This window comes from Taudactylus pleione, unplaced genomic scaffold (assembly GCF_031769625.1).
Source record: "Taudactylus pleione unplaced genomic scaffold, aTauple2 ptg000278l, whole genome shotgun sequence".
NCBI lineage: Eukaryota > Metazoa > Chordata > Amphibia > Anura > Myobatrachidae > Taudactylus > Taudactylus pleione.
The window spans coordinates 3830941-3855816 of NW_028284680.1; the positions used below are offsets into that span (position 1 = coordinate 3830941).

The window sequence follows — 24876 nt, forward strand, 5'->3', positions numbered from 1 at the left end:
CTGTATATCTCTTTTCTAGCTTCAGAAATATCTCCCAACTTCACCTCTCATCCACAGAACGTTTTGCCCATTGCAGTCTAGGAACCAATATGTACTATTTGATTTTTCCCTCTTTCTCGTGGTTATTATCCCTCTGACAATAAATACACTGTATGCCCTTTAAAATGCAATCCCACTCGAAATGAAAACGGGATGGCTATTGAAAGGAAAGTCAGAACCATTAACATTTAGCCAAACAACAAATAAAAACTAGTGACCGTAGAATGGCTGCGACTTTTAAAGACAAAAGGCTTAATTAAGAGAAATTCATTTGAAGTGCTGCTGTAAGTTAATAACAGTATGCTCAACGGAACACATCATCAATAGAATAATCTCCCTAAGAAACTAAGAGAATCCTGTAACTGTGTACAGCTGCGATATGCACCTTGTTATGCGACTTGGGATTCGATGGCCGACATATAGGGCGGTCCCCACACACGGAGCGATCAGGTGGCCGCTGGCCCCCTCCTCCCCCACCCGCATAGTGCGCAATAGGATCGTACATCGCATCCCCAGATCCAGTGACCATGCAGTAAGATCTAGAGGTGCGATGTACGACCCCACGGGAGCGCACACTGGCCATTATCATGCCCCCACACGGTACGATATAGTAGCGATATCGTACCAATCCATCGGATCGGCTGCTATATCGCACCGTGTATGGGCACCTAAACTGTTATGTGGTGGTGAAACACTGCTGTCATCCTGCACAACAGACAACCTGTACTAAGCCTATAGTGCTGTCACCTATACCATACATTTAGTCACTGTGCACAGCAGACACCCTGTACTAAGCCAATAGTGCTGTCACCTATACCATACATTTAATCATTGTGCACAGCAGACACCCTGTACTAAGCCTATAGTGCTGTCACCTATACCATACATTTAGTCATTGTGCACAGCAGACACCCTGTACTAAGCCTATAGTGACGTCACCTATACCGACCATTTAGTCATTGTGCACAGCAGACACCCTGTACTAAGCCTATAGTGCTGTCACTTATCCCATACATTTAGTCATTGTGCACAGCAGACACCCTGTACTAAGCCTATAGTGCTGTCACCTATACCATACATTTAGTCATTGTGCACAGCAGACACCCTGTACTAAGCCTATAGTGCTGTCATCTATACCGTCCATTTAGTCACTGTGCACAGCAGACACCCTGTACTAAGCCTATAGTGCTGTCACCTATACCATACATTTAGTCATTGTGCACAGCAGACACCCTATACTAAGCCTATAGTGCTGTCACCTATACCGTCCATTTAGTCGTTGTGCACAGCAGACACCCTGTACTAAGCCTATAGTGCTGTCACCTATACCGTCCATTTAGTCGTTGTGCACAGCAGACACCCTGTACTGAGCCTATAGTGCTGTCACCTATACCGTCCATTTAGTCGTTGTGCACAGCAGACACCCTGTACTGAGCCTATAGTGCTGTCACCTATACCATACATTTAGTCATTGTGCACAGCAGACACCCTGTACTGAGCCTATAGTGCTGTCACCTACACCGTCCATTTAGTCATTGTGCACAGCAGACACCCTGTACTGAGCCTATAGTGCCGTCACCTATACCGTCCATTTAGTAATTGTGCACAGCAGACACCCTGTACTAAGCCTATAGTGCTGTCACCTATACCATACACTTAGTCGTTGTGCACAGCAGACACCCTGTACTAAGCCTATAGTGCTGTCACCTATACCGTCCATTTAGTCGTTGTGCACAGCAGACACCCTGTACTGAGCCTATAGTGCTGTCACCTATACCATACATTTAATCATTGTGCACAGCAGACACCCTGTACTAAGCCTATAGTGCTGTCACCTATACCGTCCATTTAGTCATTGTGCACAGCAGACACCCTGTACTAAGCCTATAGTGCTGTCATCTATACCGTCCATTTAGTCACTGTGCACAGCAGACACCCTGTACTAAGCCTATAGTGCTGTCATCTATACCGTCCATTTAGTCACTGTGCACAGCAGAGACCCTGTACTAAGCCTATAGTGCTGTCACCTATACCATACATTTAGTCATTGTGCACAGCAGACACCCTATACTAAGCCTATAGTGCTGTCACCTATACCGTCCATTTAGTCGTTGTGCACAGCAGACACCCTGTACTAAGCCTATAGTGCTGTCACCTATACCGTCCATTTAGTCGTTGTGCACAGCAGACACCCTGTACTGAGCCTATAGTGCTGTCATCTATACCGTCCATTTAGTCGTTGTGCACAGCAGACACCCTGTACTGAGCCTATAGTGCTGTCACCTATACCATACATTTAGTCATTGTGCACAGCAGACACCCTGTACTGAGCCTATAGTGCTGTCACCTACACCGTCCATTTAGTCATTGTGCACAGCAGACACCCTGTACTGAGCCTATAGTGCTGTCACCTATACCGTCCATTTAGTCATTGTGCACAGCAGACACCCTGTACTAAGCCTATAGTGCTGTCACCTATACCATACATTTAGTCATTGTGCACAGCAGACACCCTATACTAAGCCTATAGTGCTGTCACCTATACCGTCCATTTAGTCATTGTGCACAGCAGACACCCTGTACTAAGCCTATAGTGCTGTCACCTATACCGTCCATTTAGTCATTGTGCACAGCAGACACCCTGTACTGAGCCTATAGTGCTGTCACCTATACCGTCCATTTAGTCGTTGTGCACAGCAGACACCCTGTACTGAGCCTATAGTGCTGTCACCTATACCATACATTTAGTCATTGTGCACAGCAGACACCCTGTACTGAGCCTATAGTGCTGTCACCTATACCATACATTTAGTCATTGTGCACAGCAGACACCCTGTACTGAGCCTATAGTGCTGTCACCTACACCGTCCATTTAGTCATTGTGCACAGCAGACACCCTGTACTGAGCCTATAGTGCCGTCACCTATACCGTCCATTTAGTAATTGTGCACAGCAGACACCCTGTACTGAGCCTATAGTGCTGTCACCTATACCATACATTTAGTCGTTGTGCACAGCAGACACCCTGTACTAAGCCTATAGTGCTGTCACCTATACCGTCCATTTAGTCATTGTGCACAGCAGACACCCTGTACTGAGCCTATAGTGCTGTCACCTATACCATACATTTAGTCATTGTGCACAGCAGACACCCTGTACTAAGCCTATAGTGCTGTCACCTATACCGTCCATTTAGTCATTGTGCACAGCAGACAACCTGTACTGAGCCTATAGTGCTGTCACCTATACCGTCCATTTAGTCATTGTGCACAGCAGACACCCTGTACTGAGCCTATAGTGCTGTCACCTATACCATACATTTAGTCATTGTGCACAGCAGACACCCTGTACTAAGCCTATAGTGCTGTCACCTATACCGTCCATTTAGTCATTGTGCACAGCAGACACCCTGTAATGAGCCTATAGTGCTGTCACCTATACCATACATTTAGTCATTGTGCACAGCAGACACCCTGTACTAAGCCTATAGTGCTGTCACCTATACCATACATTTAGTCGTTGTGCACAGCAGACACCCTGTACTAAGCCTATAGTGCTGTCACCTATACCATACATTTAGTCGTTGTGCACAGCAGACACCCTGTACTAAGCCTATAGTGCTGTCACCTATACCATACATTTAGTCATTGTGCACAGCAGACACCCTATACTAAGCCTATAGTGCTGTCACCTACACCGTCCATTTAGTCATTGTGCACAGCAGACACGCTGTACTAAGCCTATAGTGCTGTCACCTATACCATTCATTTAGTCATTGTGCACAGCAGACACGCTGTACTAAGCCTATAGTGCTGTCACCTATACCGACCATTTAGTCATTGTGCACAGCAGTCACCCTGTACTAAGCCTATAGTGCTGTCACTTATACCATACATTTAGTCATTGTGCACAGCAGACACCCTATACTAAGCCTATAGTGCTGTCACTTATACCATACATTTAGTCATTGTGCACAGCAGACACCCTATACTAAGCCTATAGTGCTGTCACCTACACCGTCCATTTAGTCATTGTGCACAGCAGACACGCTGTACTAAGCCTATAGTGCTGTCACCTATACCATACATTTAGTCATTGTGCACAGCAGACACCCTATACTAAGCCTATAGTGCTGTCACCTACACCGTCCATTTAGTCATTGTGCACAGCAAACACGCTGTACTAAGCCTATAGTGCTGTCACCTATACCATACATTTAGTCATTGTGCACAGCAGACACCCTGTACTAAGCCTATAGTGCTGTCATCTATACCGTCCATTTAGTCACTGTGCACAGCAGACACCCTGTACTAAGCCTATAGTGCTGTCACCTATACCATACATTTAGTCATTGTGCACAGCAGACACCCTATACTAAGCCTATAGTGCTGTCACCTATACCGTACATTTAGTCGTTGTGCACAGCAGACACCCTGTACTAAGCCTATAGTGCTGTCACCTATACCATCCATTTAGTCGTTGTGCACAGCAGACACCCTGTACTGAGCCTATAGTGCTGTCACCTATACCATACATTTAGTCATTGTGCACAGCAGACACTCTGTACTGAGCCTATAGTGCTGTCACCTACACCGTCCATTTAGTCATTGTGCACAGCAGACACCCTGTACTGAGCCTATAGTGCTGTCACCTATACCGTCCATTTAGTCATTGTGCACAGCAGACACCCTGTACTGGGCCTATAGTGCTGTCACCTATACCGTCCATTTAGTCATTGTGCACAGCAGACACCCTGTACTAAGCCTATAGTGCTGTCACCTATACCATACATTTAGTCGTTGTGCACAGCAGACACCCTGTACTAAGCCTATAGTGCTGTCACCTATACCATACATTTAGTCGTTGTGCACAGCAGACACCCTGTACTAAGCCTATAGTGCTGTCACCTATACCATACATTTAGTCGTTGTGCACAGCAGACACCCTGTACTAAGCCTATAGTGCTGTCACCTATACCATACATTTAGTCGTTGTGCACAGCAGACACCCTGTACTAAGCCTATAGTGCTGTCACCTATACCATACATTTAGTCGTTGTGCACAGCAGACACCCTGTACTAAGCCTATAGTGCTGTCACCTATACCATACATTTAGTCATTGTGCACAGCAGACACCCTGCCCTTATTATTATCAACCTTTATTTATATGGCGCCACAAAAGGCTCCGCAGCGCCTTACACAGTATATAAATGAGCACAGAAGAGAAACAGTTAATAGTAATACAAAACAATGCAGGACAAGGACATGGTTTATAGACATAGCTTCGCTGCATAACACAAGCAGCAGGGCGTCAGCAACCAAGTGTTGGGTGCCAATTGGGGAGTTAGGAGTAAATTATACTATAAGTAGGGGGAGTAGAGTGAGGGATGAGGGCCCTGCTCGTGTGAGCTTACATTCTAAAGGGGAGGGTCAGACAGGGGTGAGACAGATGGGGTAGTGAGGAAGGAAACAAAAACAAGCAGTCTAGCGCTGAAATTAATATAATATGAAAGACACAGCTGTTTTTTAAAAAGACCACAAGACTGCAGCTTCAAATATCACGACAGGCTGTACTTTACCTGTCGATATGGACAACAACTAATACTAATAGAACAATGAAGCGTGATCTCGATATCAAATATTTATTAATATTCATATAAAATTATATATATATATATATATATATATATATATATATAATAATGTCACAATGGGAAAAATTGCCTCCTCTAGATAAATCCTAACTTAGAATCCAAATGGATATTAGACTGAACATAATAGAAATAAATATTTTAAAAAATATGACAACTGAACTTAGTTAACATATAAAATTCTGACACAAGAAAGGTCAAATAATGTATCCAAAGAAGTCCAGAATTATTGAGGTAAGATATTTGTTAATATCTGTAAATCCGCATAAGTAAAGAAAACAAAATATCTGAAGTATAAACACCTTAGATAGTTTGTTGCAATGGACTGATAGATAGCGAATATCTGTAAATTGTTTCAATGTAGCTAGCTCTTATTTGCGCTGTATTTGCTTCAATCCAATAATGAGTCAATACATATATATTGTGGACATACTCCTCCAGGAGGGTAAAATACTGCACAATCAGTCCGTATAGAAAAGGTATGCTGTTTGACAATACGTGGTGCACTCGCGTTTGTAACGAATACCAGGTTTTCCTCCCTCTGTTATCCAGAGGTTTGTATACTTGTATTCTCTGCAGCAATAGCTGATAAGGGTGTCAGGTAGACTGAGCCTGCACAAAGTACCGGGTCTGTCTCCTCTATCCACCGGAGGCCTGCACACCTGTAGTCTCCACGGCGGCAATGTGTCAGACACCTGTACGTCTGTGTTCTCCGCAGCGGCAATGTGCAATACGGATATCGGGCTGACTGAGCCGGCACACCAACGGACAGTGTGATCACACGGACAGTATAAAGCTTACTGCCGTCTATTCTTCTACGCGTTTCTCCGCCTGTATAGAGATCAGCGGCTTCATCAGGAAGTGAATAGATGTGTGGCTCAAAATTTCCCATGTTTAAATAGTACCTCAATTGCCATCAGCTGCATATTTTTAAGAGTTACAGATGTCAATCAACACAGCTAGACTTGTCTTGCACAGGGTTTGTTCATTTGCCAAACTCTTATATAGTAGTATTAACGTTAAAGCATTGTTTAACATATATATACATATTCTCATATAGATATATCAATACTAACTAATTGCAAAATAAAAAATTTAAAGATTAAAAATTAAAAATATATACAATTGACACCAATTAATTTATATATAAAAACGAAAGAAATATAGACATATAAAATGATATAAATAGCTCAGCACTAGTATTAGTGAGGAAGGAGCATGGAGGAGTGGGCTAGGATATGTGCTGCGGGATGTGTGTATATAAGATGACCTGATGTTATGTCAAAATTAAGTCCTTCATTCCTCTATCTCTATGACAGAAAATAGATACTGTTTATGTGTTATTTACATGAGAGATTTACAAAATAAAAAAAGTTGCACTTTAATTTGTGTCTGTTACATTTTAGCATCTAAATACATCCAGCTAAAAATGCAGCCATTATGGGACTGTCCCGCCATCCTAATACAGTAAGTGTAGATTTTAGTCCCAGCTGCTGGGTGCTATGCCATGCTCCTGTGAGTGGGTGCTTCCCATATGATAGACCCACCCACAAATGGGTGCAGCCATACCTTTCCACTGTAGTGAGTCTGCAGTGCTGTCACCTGTACCATTCATTGCTGTCATTGTGCACAGTCCACAGCAGTCACCCTGCCCATCCACTGTAGTTAGTCTACAGTACTGTCACCAATAGCATTCATTGCTGTCACCTGTCCCGTCCATTGCTGTCACCCTGCCCATCCACTGCAGAATGCCTACGGTGCTGTCACCTACTCCGTCCACTGCTGTCACCCTGCCCATCCACTGCAGAATGCCTACGGTGCTGTCACCAACTCCGTCCACTGCTGTCACCCTGCCCATCCACTGCAGAATGCCTACGGTGCTGTCACCTACTCCGTCCACTGCTGTCACCCTGCCCATCCACTGCAGAATGCCTACGGTGCTGTCACCTACTCCGTCCACTGCTGTCACCCTGCCCATCCACTGCAAGAAGTCTACGGTGCTGTCACCTATACCATCCATTGTTGTCACCCTGCCCATCCACTGCAGAATGCCTACGGTGCTGTCACCTACTCCGTCCACTGCTGTCACCCTGCCCATCCACTGCAGAATGCCTACGGTGCTGTCACCTACTCTGTCCACTGCTGTCACCCTGCCCATCCACTGCAGAATGCCTATGGTGCTGTCACCTTCTCCGTCCACTGCTGTCACCCTGCCCATCCACTGCAGAATGCCTACGGTGCTGTCACCTACTCTGTCCACTGCTGTCACCCTGCCCATCCACTGCAGAATGCCTATGGTGCTGTCACCTTCTCCGTCCACTGCTGTCACCCTGCCCATCCACTGCAGAATGCCTACGGTGCTGTTACCTATACCGTCCATTGCTGTCACCCTGCCCATCCACTGCAGAATGCCTACGGTGCTGTCACCTGTCCCGTCCACAGCAGTCACCCTGCTCATCCACTGTAGTTAGTCTACAGTACTGTCACCAATAGCATTCATTGCTGTTACCCAGCACAGTCCACAGCTGTCACTCTGCCCATCCACTGCAGAATGCCTATGGTGCTGTCACCTTTTCCGTCCACTGCTGTCACCCTGCCCATCCACTGCAGAATGCCTACGGTGCTGTCACCTGTTCCGGTCACTGCTGTCACCCTGCCCATCCACTGCAGAATGCCTACGGTGCTGTCACCAATACCATCCATTGCTGTCACCCTGTCCATCCACTGCAGAATGCCTACGGTGCTGTCACCTGTTCCGGTCACTGCTGTCACCCTGCCCATCCACTGCAGAATGCCTACGGTGCTGTCACCTGTCCCGTTCACTGCTGTCATCCTGGCCCTCCACTGCTGTCACCCTGCCCATCCACTGCAGGAAGTCTACAGTGCTGTCACCCTGCCCACCCACTGTAGTGAGCTTAGAGTCTTATCGCTTATATGGACAACTGGTTTTCAAAACTGCATCACCCTGTACCATTGTAACCAGATACCGTCCACTGCAACCATCCTACATCATCATTACCCTCCTCTGTAATCACCTGGTACCATCCACTATCACCATGCACCGTTCAATGTCATCACCCCAGTACCATCCTCTGCCATCACCCTGTACCTTCCACTGTCTTCACCCTATACCATTATCTGCCAGCATCCCGCCCCTCTCCTGCAGCCCACTATGCGTATAGTACATACTGCATACGTTTACACTGCAGAGGAGAGACAGAAGAGTCTATTGTGTCCTGGACGTGGCTCTACACTGAATACTTGTCCATTAATTTGGGCTCTATATTGCCAGGAGATTATCATCAGAACTGAACACTGCATTGTATACTGGTCAGACAGGACAGCCTTGTACTCAATGTCACTATGAAATTGCACATTTATGAAATGTTACCAGATGTGTGAAGCTACAGCCATACACAGACAACGTCCCTTGTTATAAAGTGGAATTATTACTGGCTCAATGTACCCAAAATTAACATCTCTCTTTGCTTGTACTTCATGCACCAAAAAGTAGCCAATATTAAATGGCTGGAGTAAGTACATGCACAGTCAGAAGGATCAGGGCAGCCTAGTACCGTTTGATCCTACAAGCACAATATCTGGTGTTTAGCTGACCGCAGACATCAGCTGAGGTGACCTTTTCAGTAATTGCTGATGGAAATCATTACCAGGTTGTCCAGCTCAGGGTCTTCACTGAAGAAAGGTTTATGCTCTTGTTCCTGCTGGTGGACAAAGTTCTCGATATCCACATCAAAGCTGGCAGACGTAATGCACTCAGAGCCCTGTGTGGCCTGCTCGCACTTCTCAAACAGCAACGTCAGCAGCGGGAACAGGGGGTGTCTGGGGGGGACACAGAACATATTCGCATTAGCAGAGACCATGACATACAATGGAGGCAACACACACAAAAAGAGCCCAACAGTGGAAATCCCACTCCAAGCGCTATGAATCAATCATATACAGTCTATGCAGGACATCTTATCATATTGAGATAAATGACTTCCGTAAGTGTTATAACACAGCCGGTACAGACTGCAGATAGTTATACAAACGGCAGTTCTGTCCAGGTTGGTCCGTTCAGAAAACATTATTCCTGTCTTACAGTACTTATATGATTTGCTCATACTACCATCATTTGTCACTGCAATAGCTGATGGGTAAAGGAAATGTGGTGCCATGGTTCTAGAAAAAAATGAGCGGATTACTCATTATCCTTGCTGGGAAGCAGAGGATCCCCCACAGTGTCTCAGCCAATGTAGACGTGTCCTAATCAAAATCAGTAGCAGTGGGTTAAGTGAGATTTTCCACGTGACCCTGCGGATTCCTGAAGGTGGAATGTTATGGCCGCTGCATATATAAGGACATGTAGATCAGGAAGTCCTGGGATCGCACAGGAGTTTGGTTACTCTACAGATATCTAACTGAAATAAAAAGGAAAATTTCCGCCTTTTAGAAATACGTCCATAGTGTAAAGATGGTCAGGGGCAAAGGTAACAAATAGCTGTACGCTGATGCCAGTGCCTTACCCTGGACATAATGCCTTCTCTCTTAACTAAAAAGGGATATTCATGTGAAAAAGGGCCATTTACGTATCTACTGTATATCGTTTGTAAGGCGCTATTAGAATCACTCTAGATCTGTTTTAGTGAAAATAAATAAATAGTTTAAAAAACTTATATATATATAAAAATATATTTTTTCAAATTAATATAATATTCACACTCTAAAATTGCTGCCCTATACCAGAGTAGTCTCTCTGGGAGAAAATATACATAAACAAAAGGTGAAGCGATAACGGCGCATGTGCGACATCTATAAATTATATATCAAAAAGTCGTGTGGATATCTTCATAAATGCACAATTTATTATACACAATAAAACACTAAAAAATATATATAAATATATACACACACACATATATATATATATATATATATATATATATATATATATGTAATACAAATGCACAATAAAGAATAAAATTGCTAATTAGCATATATGCAATAGAGCATGATTGTTCTTTCTCAGAGGTACATCTCCCACAAATTGGTTTTAAGAATGTGATGATAACATGTAAAGTTCCATATAGTTACCGGTTTTACCACTCTTGTAAATATAGATGAGATACGGGATGTGTCCAAGGTGGGTTATTAATATCCTGCAGTCCCTTTTCCCTTAGTTTCCAAAATCACAGTTCATAACAGCGGGTTCCAGATGACTGGGTGTGCAGCCCGTGTGATCTCAGTGTCCCGCTCTCCCAAATGCCACAAGATGTGCAAGTGTGGCTTCAGCATATATTCCGGTTTGAATAGGATATTCCAAAAGTGAAATTTAGTAGATTCCGTGTAGGGCATACTTGCCTACCCTCCCGATTTGGTCGGGAGCCTCCCGAAAATCGGGTGCCGCTCCCGACCTCCCGGGAAGGCAGGCAATTCTCCCGGCTGCCGCTCACCCTTCCTATCCCCCCGCTATAACCCCTGTAACCCCCGCAGCGGGGGGGCCGGTGACGCGATTCGCGTCATTTTGGCCCCGCCCCCTGCTGCACAATGCCTATTTTATCGGCATTGTGCAGTGGGGGCGGGGCCAATCTTCCCCGATCGCGTGACTCCGCCCCACCACGCCCACAAGTTACGTCACCCGACCGGCCACTCCCCCTTGTCTCGGCCACGCCCACCCCGTCCTGCCGACCTGGCTGCTCCCTCCCGGAAGGAGCAGCCAGAATATCGGCAGGTATGGTGTAAGGATACCTCTCTGTTCTCCGCCTGACGCGTTTCTCTGTACCAGACAGCTTTATCAAAGGCAATGAATAGTCTAAGCTTAGTTTGTGTATATAAATATCTCTTTCAATTAAGTGAAAGTATTTCCACCTGAAGTTTAAATTCCAACAATGACTAAAAAACATATAAAAAAGAAAGAAAGAAGAAATCCACACGACTGAGGGTTTTATCTTTATAATCAGAGACAAAATTGTATACAAATTTACGTATCTGAAAACCTTCGCTGCACAGTGCACACCCAGCTGTCTACCAGCCTCGGGTCTTTGATTTGCAGCCATCTATAGCTCTGCCGCCATGCACTGAGCATGACGATGGCATTTGGAAGTTGGCAGGGGTAAAGGTGTTCCTAGCAAAGTATACAGCAGGCACATTAGCAGCGCAAGATACAAGCATTCATTTTGCACAGCAAGGTTACCGTTATGATGTCATTATTAGGAGCGTTCTTAGGTGAGCAGCGGCCATGTCCGCTAAGCAAAGAGACAGGAGACTCCCCCCACTCACAGCTGACGCTGTTTGGGTACTGTATTATTGGGTTGCATTCTGCCCCTCCATGGTGCCATATGTAATAAATACAGCCAACAGTATATTAGGCTAAATTCAGCAGTGTTGTAGCATAAAATATATATTATAAACATAATAAAAAGTGGGGTGGGATGGCAGGATGGTAATGTTCTAAAGTGGACTCTGTGGCGATTCCATTTTACAAAGAGTGTCTTAAAAACTTTTTCCTCCTTTCCGCACACCTTGGCGCTCTTCTACACTGCAGAGGAATGTACTGAGGGCAGACGGCAGGTATGTGCTGAATGTGCTTTGTCAATGGTCTCATGTCTGTATAGTCAGAAAGCAACGCACTGCTCTCTGTTACAGTACAAGTACAACACACTGCTCTCTGTTACAGTACAAGTACAACACACTGCTCTCTGTTACAGTACAAGTACAACGCACTGCTCTCTGTTACAGTACAAGTACAACACACTGCTCTCTGTTACAGTACAAGTACAACACACTGCTCTCTGTTACAGTACAAGTACAACGCACTGCTCTCTGTTACAGTACAAGTACAACACACTGCTCTCTGTTACAGTACAAGTACAACGCACTGCTCTCTGTTACAGTACAAGTACAACGCACTGCTCTCTGTTACAGTACAAGTACAACGCACTGCTCTCTGTTACAGTACAAGTACAACGCACTGCTCTCTGTTACAGTACAGGTACAACGCACTGCTCTCTGTTACAGTACAAGTACAACGCACTGCTCTCTGTTACAGTACAAGTACAACGCACTGCTCTCTGTTACAGTACAAGTACAACGCACTGCTCTCTGTTACAGTACAGGTACAACGCACTGCTCTCTGTTACAGTACAAGTACAAAGCACTGCTCTCTGTTACAGTACAAGTACAACGCACTGCTCTCTGTTACAGTACAAGTACAATGCACTGCTCTCTGTTACAGTACAGGTACAACGCACTGCTCTGCGTTACAGTACAAGCACAATGCACTGCTCTCTGTTACAGTACAAGTACAACACACTGCTCTCTGTTACAGTACAGGTACAACGCACTGCTCTCTGTTACAGTACAGGTACAACTCACTGCTCTCTGTTACAGTACAAGTACAATGCACTGCTCTCTGTTACAGTACAAGTACAACACACTGCTCTCTGTTACAGTACAGGTACAACACACTGCTCTCTGTTACAGTACAAGTACAATGCACTGCTCTCTGTTACAGTACTAGTACAATGCACTGCTCTCTGTTACAGTACAGGTACAACGCACTGCTCTGCGTCACAGTACAAAGCACTGCTCTCTGTTACAGTACAAGTACAACGCACTGCTCTCTGTTACAGTACAAGTACAACACACTGCTCTCTGTTACAGTACAAGTACAATGCACTGCTCTCTGTTACAGTACAGGTACAACGCACTGCTCTCTGTTACAGTACAAGTACAACGCACTGCTCTCTGTTACAGTACAGGTACAATGCACTGCTCTCTGTTACAGTACTAGTACAACGCACTGCTCTCTGTGACAGTACAAGTACAACGCACTGCTCTATATTACAGTACAAATACAAAGCACTGCTCTGTTACAGTACAACGCACTGCTCTCTGTTACAGTACAAGTACAACGCACTGCTCTCTGTTACAGTACAACGCACTGCTCTCTGTTACAGTACAAGTACAACGCACTGCTCTCTGTTACAGTACAAGTACAACGCACTGCTCTCTGTTACAGTACAAGTACAACGCACTGCTCTCTGTTACAGTACAAGTACAACACACTGCTCTCTGTTACAGTACAAGTACAATGCACTGCTCTCTGTTACAGTACAGGTACAACGCACTGCTCTCTGTTACAGTACAAGTACAATGCACTGCTCTCTGTTACAGTACAAGTACAACACACTGCTCTCTGTTACAGTACAAGTACAATGCACTGCTCTCTGTTACAGTACAGGTACAACGCACTGCTCTGTTACAGTACAGGTACAACGCACTGCTCTCTGTTACAGTACAAGTACAATGCACTGCTCTCTGTTACAGTACAGGTACAACGCACTGCTCTCTGTTACAGTACAAGTACAACGCACTGCTCTCTGTTACAATACAAGTACAACGCACTGCTCTCTGTTACAGTACAAGTACAATGCACTGCTCTCTGTTACAATACAAGTACAACGCACTGCTCTCTGTTACAGTACAAGTACAATGCACTGCTCTCTGTTACAGTACAGGTACAACGCACTGCTCTCTGTTACAGTACAGGTACAATGCACTGCTCTCTATTACAGTACAACGCACTGCTCTCTGTTACAGTACAAGTACAACGCACTGCTCTCTGTTACAGTACAAGTACAATGCACTGCTCTCTGTTACAGTACAGGTACAAAGCACTGCTCTGTTACAGTACAGGTACAACGCACTGCTCTCTGTTATAGTACAGGTACAACGCACTGCTCTCTGTTACAGTACAAGTACAACGCACTGCTCTTTGTTACAGTACAAGTACAACGCACTGCTCTCTGTTACAGTACAAGTACAACGCACTGCTCTCTGTTACAGTACAAGTACAACGCACTGCTCTCTGTTACAGTACAAGTACAATGCACTGCTCTCTGTTACAGTACAGGTACAATGCACTGCTCTCTGTTACAGTACAGGTACAACTAACTACTCTTCTAAAAATGGAGAAGAATCTAGTTTTAGCAAAAGCAGAAGCTTAAGAACAGAATGATTTTGGTTGGTGGCTGTCGAAGCTGAATAATTGGCTGAGACAAGTTCAGTTTAAAATTTAATCGCAGCGACGCCATCTTGCGAATGGCCGCAAGACTCCATTTTAGAAATGCGATCGCAAAACGCCATTTTGCGAATGGCCGCCTAAGCGCCATTTTAGGTGAACTCACAATATAGTACATGTGGCGATATTTATATTAGCACTATGCGAACGCTTCTTTCATCATTTCTTATACACACAATAATACTCACAAGAGCGCTATTAACTAGTCGCATATTAGCGAATGCATAAGACTTTGTATGAAACCGCTGTTTTATTAGCTTTCTGCGCACGCATCTGCCCCAAGTTAACTAGCGTCCTTATACCAAACCCTGAACACCCACACATTTCATATTCACTCATAAGGTTCAATAAGCATCAAATGTATGATTCAAGTTGGTTTAGTTAGTTTAAATGCTGAGAAATAAAGGTTTTTGATAACTAAGGTATTATACATGATAAGCAACTTGTGTTTGGTCTTGTTCTAATGCGTACGTTTTTTACAGCATCCCGGTGTTATCGGTGGAGAGATCGCATCATGCAAACTCAAGTTATGGATCGCAGAACCTACAAGCAACAAAATGTTTAGCTGTTGGAATGTTACAGGAGGCATTATTAGAAAGATTCCCCTGCTGTTAGAGGCAGGGGGAGTCTATTTGAACCAGCCTGTTAAATGTGTTATAACATATGCTTCTCCTCTGGGAACCAATGACATCAGCAGGAAATTTCCCCTTTGTCCTGTTTTAGTCTGGGGGGGGGATAAATACATGTGCCCGAATACTGGATTTTTAGTCCATGCTGAAGGTTGTATGAACTGAGGGTCTCTAGTCTGAGGTCTATCTCTGGGTCCGGAGGCGCAGTGTATGTATACTGTACTTGGGTCTGTAATATTTCCTTTTACGCCTAAATTGTGTATGTATCAATAGCGTGTAACTGACTGTACTTTTACCTGAATAATACTTGTGCGTTGGAACCACAGATTCCACTCCTGTCTTTATTTGCGGTCAGACTGTGTACACAAATTAGCGTTATTCTTAGAGGTTTATAGGAAGGATATTTAGAAGGTATAGGCAGGGGTATATAAAGATTCTGATCCAGTTTTGTTAGGCACATATGACCAGAATTCTAGATCCTCATGTGTATGTAGGTCTTTTGTTAAATATACAGTCAGGTGCATAAATATTGGGACATTGACAGAATTTTCATATTTTGGCCTCTATTCACCACCACAATGGCTTTAAAATGATACAAACAAGATGTGCTTTAACTGCAGACTTTCAGATTTAATTTGAGGGTAATTACATCCAAATCAGGTGAACGGTGTAGGAATTACAATGGTTTCTATATGTGCCTCCCACTTTTTAAGGGGCCAAAAGTAATGGGACAAACTAAACAATCCTAAATCTAACTTTCACTTTTTAATACTTTGTTGCAAATCCTTTGCAGGCAATTACAGCCTGAAGTCTGGAATGCATAGACATCACCAAACGCTGGTTTTCATCTCTGGTGATGCTCTGCCAGGCCTGTACTGCAAAAGTTCCTGCTTGTTCTTGGGGCATTTTCCCTTCAGTTTTGTCTTCATCAAGTGAAATGCATGCTCAATCGGATTCAGGTCAGGGGATTGACTTGGCCATAGCATAACATTCCACTTTTTAGCCTTAAAAAACTCTTTGGTTGGTTTTGCAGTATGCTTCGGGTCATTGTCCATCTGCACTGTGAAGCGCCGTCCAATGAGTTCTGAAGCATTTGACTGAATATGAGCATATAATATTGCCCGAAACACCTCAGAATTAATTCTGCTGCTTTTGTCAGCAGTCACATCATCGAAAAATACAAGGGAACCAGTTCCATTGGCAGCCATACATGCCCACGCCATGACACTACCACCACCATGCTTCATTGATGAGGTAGTGTGTTTTGGATCATGAGCAGTTCCTTTCCTTCTCCATACTCTTCTCTTCCCATCACTCTGGTACAAGTTGATCTTTGTCTCATCTGTCCATAGGATGTTGTTCCAGAACTGTAATGGCTTTTTTAGATGTTGTTTGGCAAACTCTAAATCTGGTCTTCCTGTTTTTGTGGCTCACCAATAGTTTACATCTTGTGGTGAACCCTCTATATTTACTCTTGTGAAGTCTTCTCTTGATTGTTGACTTTGACACATATACACCTACCTCCTGGAGAGTGTTCTTGATTTGGCCAACTGTTGTGAAGGGTTTTTCTTCACCAGGGAAATAATTCTTCTGTCATCCACCACAGTTGTTTTCCGTGGTCTTCCGGGTCTATTGGTGTTGCTGAGCTCTCCGGTGCATTCTTTCTTTTTAAGAATGTTCCAAACAGTTGATTTGGCCACACCTAATGTTTTTGCTATCTCTCTGGTGGGTTTGTTTTGATTCTTCAGCCTAATGATGGCTTTCTTCACTGATAGTGACAGCTCTTTGGATCTCATATTAAGAGTCGACAGCAACTTATTCCAAATGCAAATGTCAGACCTAGAATCAACTCCAGACCTTTTACCTGCTTAATTGATAATGAAATAACGAGGGAATAGCCCACACCTGTCCATGAAATAGCTGTTGAGTTGATACTCCCATTACTTTTAGCCCCTTAAAAAGTGGGAGGCACATATAGAAATTGTTGTAATTCCTACACCGTTCACCTGATTTGGATGTAATTACCCTCAAATGAAATCTGAAAGTCTGCAGTTAAAGCACATCTTGTTTGTTTCACTTCATGGCCATTGTGGTGGTGAATAGAGGCCAAAATATGAAAATTCTGTCAATGTCCCAATATTTATGCACCTGACTGTATGTTTAAACATAGAAGACAGATGATTCCTTGGACCTTCCTCCTATAATACCCTCCCTACTGTATTAATAAACACTCCCGAACCCTGATATCCAATATAATTGTAGTGGTCAAAAGTCATATAGATATGAACTACTAAATATCCCAGCCCCCTTAATGTCATCCTTATTTAGCTTCTATGGAAAAGTAACATATTACCTCCATGACAGGGAACATGTTTTTGGACACGTGTAGATCCCACTGATCTTCACTGACATATAGATTCAGCCGTAAATTTCCCCAGATTACAATACACAGGAACCAGATCTCTGAATAAGACCCAAAAAGGACCCCACAGTCCATGTGCCACTTTACGAAAAAGGAGGAGCTTAACCTTTCATCTTTATACTCAACGATATTCAATATGGTGTACCCACCCCGTTCTCCCATCCCCACCTGATCACGACCCCTCCTATACTTACTATGATTTGTATTCACGCGACAGACATGTTTGTCTTATGATGTATAACGCTTACCTAAAACAAAAAAGGCTGTACAAATTGTATATAACTTTTTTCACTATTTAAATCAGTGGTCAGGGAACAGGGGAAAATTACCACACATGGGGTAAAAATTTAATTCCTGGGGGTAATGGACGGACAGCCGGGCATGCATATGAATCATTCTATAATGAATCATATGCATGCCCGGCTGTGCCGCAGGGAGGCTCTAAGCCGTAAACCCACTGAGATGTTATTACCAGCGGACGCCCGGCTCCTTCCCTGCAGTGCCGCGTTAGCCGGACGCTGGAGTTCTCTTCTGAACTCCGGCTCCCGGCACTCTCCATGCGCACTATGGGGGAGACGTCATGACGTCTCTCCCATAGTTCCGAGAAGCAGCTGGTGTAAGATGAATCTCATGCCATTGGCGGCTATACCTCGCTAGCTTCCATGATTGATGACACTACTATGGACTGGTGGTAATTACACCAGAGTGAGAGATGTAAGGTGAGTCTCATGCCATTGGCGGCTATACCTCACCAGCTTAACTGACTGATGACAACTCTGGGCTGGTGGTAGTTATACCAGAGTGAGAGATGTAAGGTGAGCCTTGTGCCGGTGGCCGCTATACCTCACTATCTTCCATGACTAATGACACTACTATGCGCCGGTGGTGGCTATACCTCGCTAGCTTCACTGACTGATGAGGTGTATAAGGAACAGAGCGAGAATATGAACCAAATATGGGTCATGGGCTGGGTAATATTGTCTCTTGCAATTTTTTACAATATGTGAGATTAGTTCTTCAGGCAGACAAGAGCGACATTCAGGTGACGTAATCTGTCTTCACTAAACCGACCCCTAACTCCTCAAAACAATGCACCTCATCAATGACACACATTGTAAATTGCTTTGGTGTTGCACCAAGATAAAACCCATTGTACATGAAGGTGGAGGCCTACATTCCCCCGCTACCGGAAGTGTGCCTTGGTGTACGGAAAGGTACAAAAGGAGGCACTGTGAATAAGCATAAAAGTCACATCAACCTCCAGCCTCTTTAACACCATCCCTTTCTTCTAAATACACTTTTCAGTTTTGCTTCTAAACTACTTCCTTAATCATGTGGAGTTATCATAACATGGCACTTGTGTGCTTGCAGATTTGTATTATTACTTTGTTTGATGTGTGCCTAGAGATGTGCTTCTCCGCCAAAGAGAAACTGGAAGGTGCAAAGTGGTTCTTATTAAAAATGGAGGACGAGACCTCATCTCTGAACTGGAGGAAAATGTAGGGCTGTGCGCCCCTTCGTACAGCATCTAGCAACGCAAAAATTCTCCCTCGTGACTGCTTTATGGATTTCAGTAATCTTAAACCACAAACTATGTCCTACTCTGTAAAACTAACTGCACCTACCCAATACAAGGGACGCCTTTCACTACCCAACTCCTTCCCTCGGGTGGTGACTATTTCTGTTCCTCCACAAAATTGATCCACTTTGACAAATTCATCCACCAAAGTGGTCTATGGATAACATCTCAGTTGCTCACAGCATTTTAAATGGGGCATTTCCGAAGGCAAATGCATTTGCACTGTTGCATCTGGCTGTGCGGCACCTAGAAACAAAAATTCTGCCCAATCTAGCGAGCCAGTCTCAGGCAAGAATATAAGCCCTCGCTCAGGGAGCCCTGAGTGCAGTCGTATCAAGACGCCAGCCTACAGCATTTCCATCCGCTTGCCTGTGAAATGCTAGCAGGTCTGCAAAGTGCCCTAGTCAGGGAATGAAATACACCAGGCTCTGGGATGAAAGGGTTAAAGAGTGTGCACGGTCTAATTTGCAGGCTCTAATGCTGCATCATATTATAGAGTAATCTGCACTGATCCCAGTTTAATGCAAGGCTCTGAGTCCATAACAGAGAGTATAAAGCACGGCCTCGCCTGCCGTAATTTAGGCAGCCCTGCAGGGGCTTAGCCCAGGGATATGAAAGACAAATTCCAGACTGTGTTATGAATTATTGCGCCTTATGAACCTTCCAACTCTCAACAGATGCCTCCTGCCATTTAAACAGCCACTAGATCAATTAGAAATGAAAAGGCACAAATCGACCCGGTGCAAGGGCACTAAATTACCAGAAAGTAATAATGCAAGCAGCAGAGCCAGGTGGTGGGAGTTCAGAGGCGAGCCCCAACCTCTGCACAACTTTATGGAGAGAATTAAACTGCGAGAGAGGGCTGTGGAGAGGTGTAATCCAGAAACCACGGCAAATTCCATGCCAGTGATTTATTTATAGGAGTGATATAGATCCTGGCGCTAATAATATCAGGGAACCACTGAGAATGTGCTGGTGTAACTGGAATCAGGTGAGCAGGCATCAATTACAGAGTCATTAGGTTTACACCCCACACATGAACCCATCAATCACACAAATATTCAACCACACAAACAATAGCCGTAAGGACCCCATACACTAGCGGACGGATTGCCGGTTCCTGCAAATCGCATAGGAAATGCCCATCCGCTGGTCGAAAATGGCGACCGATGGCCATCGATGTTCACGATCCATCGGAGGATTGTGAAAATATACATGTTCAATTTCACCGATTTGCAAATCATGATCATATTTTGATGGTGATTGGCATATCTGTGTAAACCAACATGTAGGATTTCACTGATTCTCCAGCCCGGCATATTAAGATCGCAACGTCGCGACAATCCGTCGCTAGTGTATGGGGCCTTTAGACATACCAGCACTGTATAGTGATCCCATCAAGGTGAGGCCTCACTCATATATGGGGTAATACACATCCCTGCAGATTATAGTAAAGCAGGGCGAAAAAATTTATACAGGACACTCCCCCACTATGAAGACGCCAGATGCTTAAGGGGTGATCGTCACTACGCATATATTGGGGATTAATCAGAGTTGGGAGCAAAGCAGAAAACAGGAAGTAACTCAGCACCTTGATAAAACCTAAAACCATGCTGCACTGCAGGGGGGGGCAGATGAACGCGCAGAGATTTAGGTCTGGGAGGGACATGTCCCAAATCAAATCTAAATAAAGCGGTCCAACATTTGTAGGCTACATGCAAAAGCAGCCAGTATTTAATGTACCCTGCATACAAACAAATAAATGTATTTGCCCCCTTAAATTGCAACATGGACTGTTCCAGGTGCAAAGATACTTGCTGTTTTTTTTTTTTTGCTCGGAACCCCGACTCAGAATCAGCCAATAATATCACTAATAAGTTTTAATCGTAGTAATTCTTCCAAATGGAGCAAATGAAGGTACCGTCTAGCGCTGATCATAATAAGGGTTGTGCAAAAATCAGGAGGTTTTGTTTGCCCAGAAAAGCTCAGAACACTAAGATCTGCGCCAACCACCATTACTATTTCATTCCAATATCTCATCCAGCAACGCAGGGCATGTAAGAACCAGGCGCGTTTCTGGGACACTGCCGGGAGCAATCTGATGTACCCAGCTTCTCTCAGCTAAGGGAGTACCATAATATAGCCCGCAGGTCCCAATGTGTGTACATTTAGAAGCAGACACAATTGTGCAATTATAGATACAACACACACAAAAAAATGTCATGAATAATAGATTACCTTCATTATGAAATTATAAGTCACTTATGAATGGGTTAATGACCAGGGAAGATTGTATGATTATTGGTTTTCAATTAAATAAAAAAAAGTAGATTATTACATTATAAAGTTTATACACACGTACCCCAGTGAGGGGTATAAGGCTTCTGCCGACTTCTGTCTAGCAATACAATACGGAAACTGCTAGACGTGGCGTACCTGCAATGCCTTTTAAATACAATGTAATAAAATACTGACTAAATGTGGGCCGAGATGGAGATACAGCATTTATGGGGCGAGAGGGTTAACATTCTGCAGTATTTGAAAGGTAAATAATTCTCTCCCTTTCTCCACTATTTCTGGGGCGAGTTTGATCCTCGTCAGCGCAGAACAAATAAAAGGGCTGAACTGGCATGACATTTTACTGCAGACGAAGGGTCGTTTGCAGCCACTAATAAAAAGGATTTGACACAGGCTAATTAAGAGGAATGCATTTCTCTAATGGCCTAATTGAGCGCATTCAGCACTGCTCTGCCTGGGAGCCAGCACGGGAAATGAAAGCCAGAGGCTCGCCTACATTTAAATGCTTCCTCGGTGTATTTCCTCTACAATTTCGGTCCCAATGAGGAAAATTAAAATGGTCAGGAGGAGGGATGGGTACATTACAGCAGTGAGGTGGGAGTACGGCATGTGTATAGCCACCAACATCCTCAATGTGAGTGCACTCCACCAATTTGCCTGTCTCCCCAAATTTGCTTAAAGTCCAACAATGATTAATCACACAATGTCACAATGACAGCACTCCATCTTCCCCAAGTGCCACTTTGAAGTCACCACACTAGTTACCCCACCTCTGGGAGGAAAGCCTGTGCTCTCGTATTCCAGCCTTCATGGTCAGACTTTACAAATGTTTCCCTACAAGTTTCGGAAGGGAGGAGGTGTACGGCTGTACCGACAATACGGCTATATAGTGTAGTATACTATACAGTAGGTACACTAGTGTTGTTGGTTTATTGAAGTATAGTAGGTGCAGCCGTACTCACTATTACATGCACACTGGTAATGGAGCGGAACTTGAGCGGGGTGGAGTTCTATACAGCTCACCAGCAACCTGTTTGCAGAGAGTGCTGCAAACAGGTAGCGGTGCAGGGATGCTGGAACAGCTTATAGGCGTGTATTAATCAGGTCTCTCATAAGAGCTACGTAGGAGACTTCTGTCTCCCACCATGTCACTCTGCACTCATCACTGTTTATCTCTACATATCACGGCAATAAACAATGTCTTTTCTGGGCTATTAAGTAATGTTGTTGCCAGAAGTGATAATTACCACGCTACCGCCAAGTTCAAACCTGCTTACCTATAGGATCTGGTGCCGGTGAGACTAACAGGCAGTGTATTCTCCATGTCTCCAAGAGTAGGCCCATGATTAATAATTAGGAGGCAAAAAGCATTTCAAACCACCGCATTACGGAGCCACCACAATTTCGATGAGCACAGATTTTTTTTTGCTACCGCATGGGTGTGAAGATCACTACACGTCTGAAAAGGGGGAGCAGTCGCGCAATGCTGGGGGTGTGATGGCATTATGTTGTGGACTTGCCGCATTCATCAGGTAGCACTCGTAATGCGCTTTTCTCTATTGCTCCCTAATACCACCTCTGTCATGTGTAACTATTAGGTACAGTACTTCTTCATTTATTATCTTTACTGTACATAAATATCACTTAACAGACATATAAGGTGGTTCAGGAGAGATTTCGTGCCAGCAATCCACATAAGAAACTCTTTACTGAAAATACTGGTAACTGTTGCGAGTGCACGTGGCAGCCGTGACATAATTATACTGGCATTAATTAGGATTTCTGCTATGAATCCCTGTAAAAGCGCTCATTCCGTTTTACAAGGCGACACAATATTACTACCCAATTAGTATTAATTTTATGTACGGTGGTGGCACAGGCTCGGATGACCTTGCAGTATATTCTTTGCTGGGAACACTTTGTGGGCTAGAGTCCAAATGCCTAGGAAGGAGCGGATATATTTGCTGGTATCACACTGTATAAGGCTGAGAACTTGGGAATTCACCATCAGAAAACCCGGCATGCTCCTCAGTCAGCACATTTATCCTGCTGCCTCCAGCATCAAACCGTAACTCAGATGTGTTTTATGTTTCCCTGGATTAGAGCAGCATTTGCACAGTTGGTCGGACAAATGTACCTACCGCTCAGGGTGCAAATAAGTGATGGAAACATGACATTAAGCAGAATTTTAGTAAGCGGAGGATTAGACAGCTGTAATCTAACAGAAACTTTATTACCAAAATGACTGTCCGTGAGTTGACCTGGACAGTGTACCCAGTGATAGGCCCGCCCCTGCTGCCGTTTTGTCACCCGGTAAGGCACCAGCTGACTGGCCGGTGGTTCCGTTGCGCGGGTCAGAAAGGTTTTGCTGTGTTTAGGTAAGGGAAATCTATTTTATTTACACCTACTGCTGGTATTCACCAAGTCCATATTAGTCCACAACATTTTTTCTCTTTTATCTATGCCGATACTATGGAGCGTGAAAGCCTCAGAGACCGTGTGTTAATTTGAATTGAATGGGGCCTTGTTAAATTTATTGACATGAAATGAAAAATCCCCACTGTGGTATTGAACTGTCATGCTACCCAGAGGCAAGAAAATTTAATAAAAAAAAAAAAAAATGAATAAAAAAAAAGAGGCATCCCTCCTGCCTCTCCGTCCCCTCATGCCTCCCTCCGTCAGTGCCGTAAGGAACCTGCATATTATTAGCATTTGTTTCCTGATTATACCCTGATCAGGTGACTTCTTCAGAAATCCTGTAGACAGAAGTCCATGGACAGGTCCAGACAGGCTACCAGGGACAGAACTTATGTCTTATTCCCAAACTGTATACCTGAAACACATCCTGCTGCTAAATCCTACACTGAAACCTGAGACAGGTCCTACTGATCATTCCTACACTGACACCTGAGACATGTCCTACTGATCATTCCTACACTGACACCTGAGACATGTCCTACTGATCTTTACAACACTGACACCTGAGACATTTCCTACTGACCATTCCTACACTGACGCTTGACCTACTGATCATTCCTACACTGACACCTGAGACATGTCCTACTGATCATTCCTACACTGACACCTGAGACATGTCCTACTGATTATTCCTACACTGACACCTGAGACATTTCCTACTGATCATTCATACACTAACACCTGATACACGTCCTTCT

General features: G+C 44.1%; 1 protein-coding gene across 10 annotated transcripts in view; it reads right to left on the reverse strand.

The window, feature by feature from the left end:
* Positions 1-24876, reverse strand: part of PKNOX2 (PBX/knotted 1 homeobox 2) — a 500974-nt gene that overhangs the window by 93581 nt on the left and 382517 nt on the right. For all 10 annotated transcript variants that reach the window (XM_088481784.1, XM_088481789.1, XM_088481785.1 and 7 more), the window contains one exon: positions 9359-9530. In XM_088481784.1, the coding sequence (XP_088337910.1) occupies positions 9359-9530 (172 nt within the window). The remainder of the gene's footprint in view (positions 1-9358; positions 9531-24876) is intronic.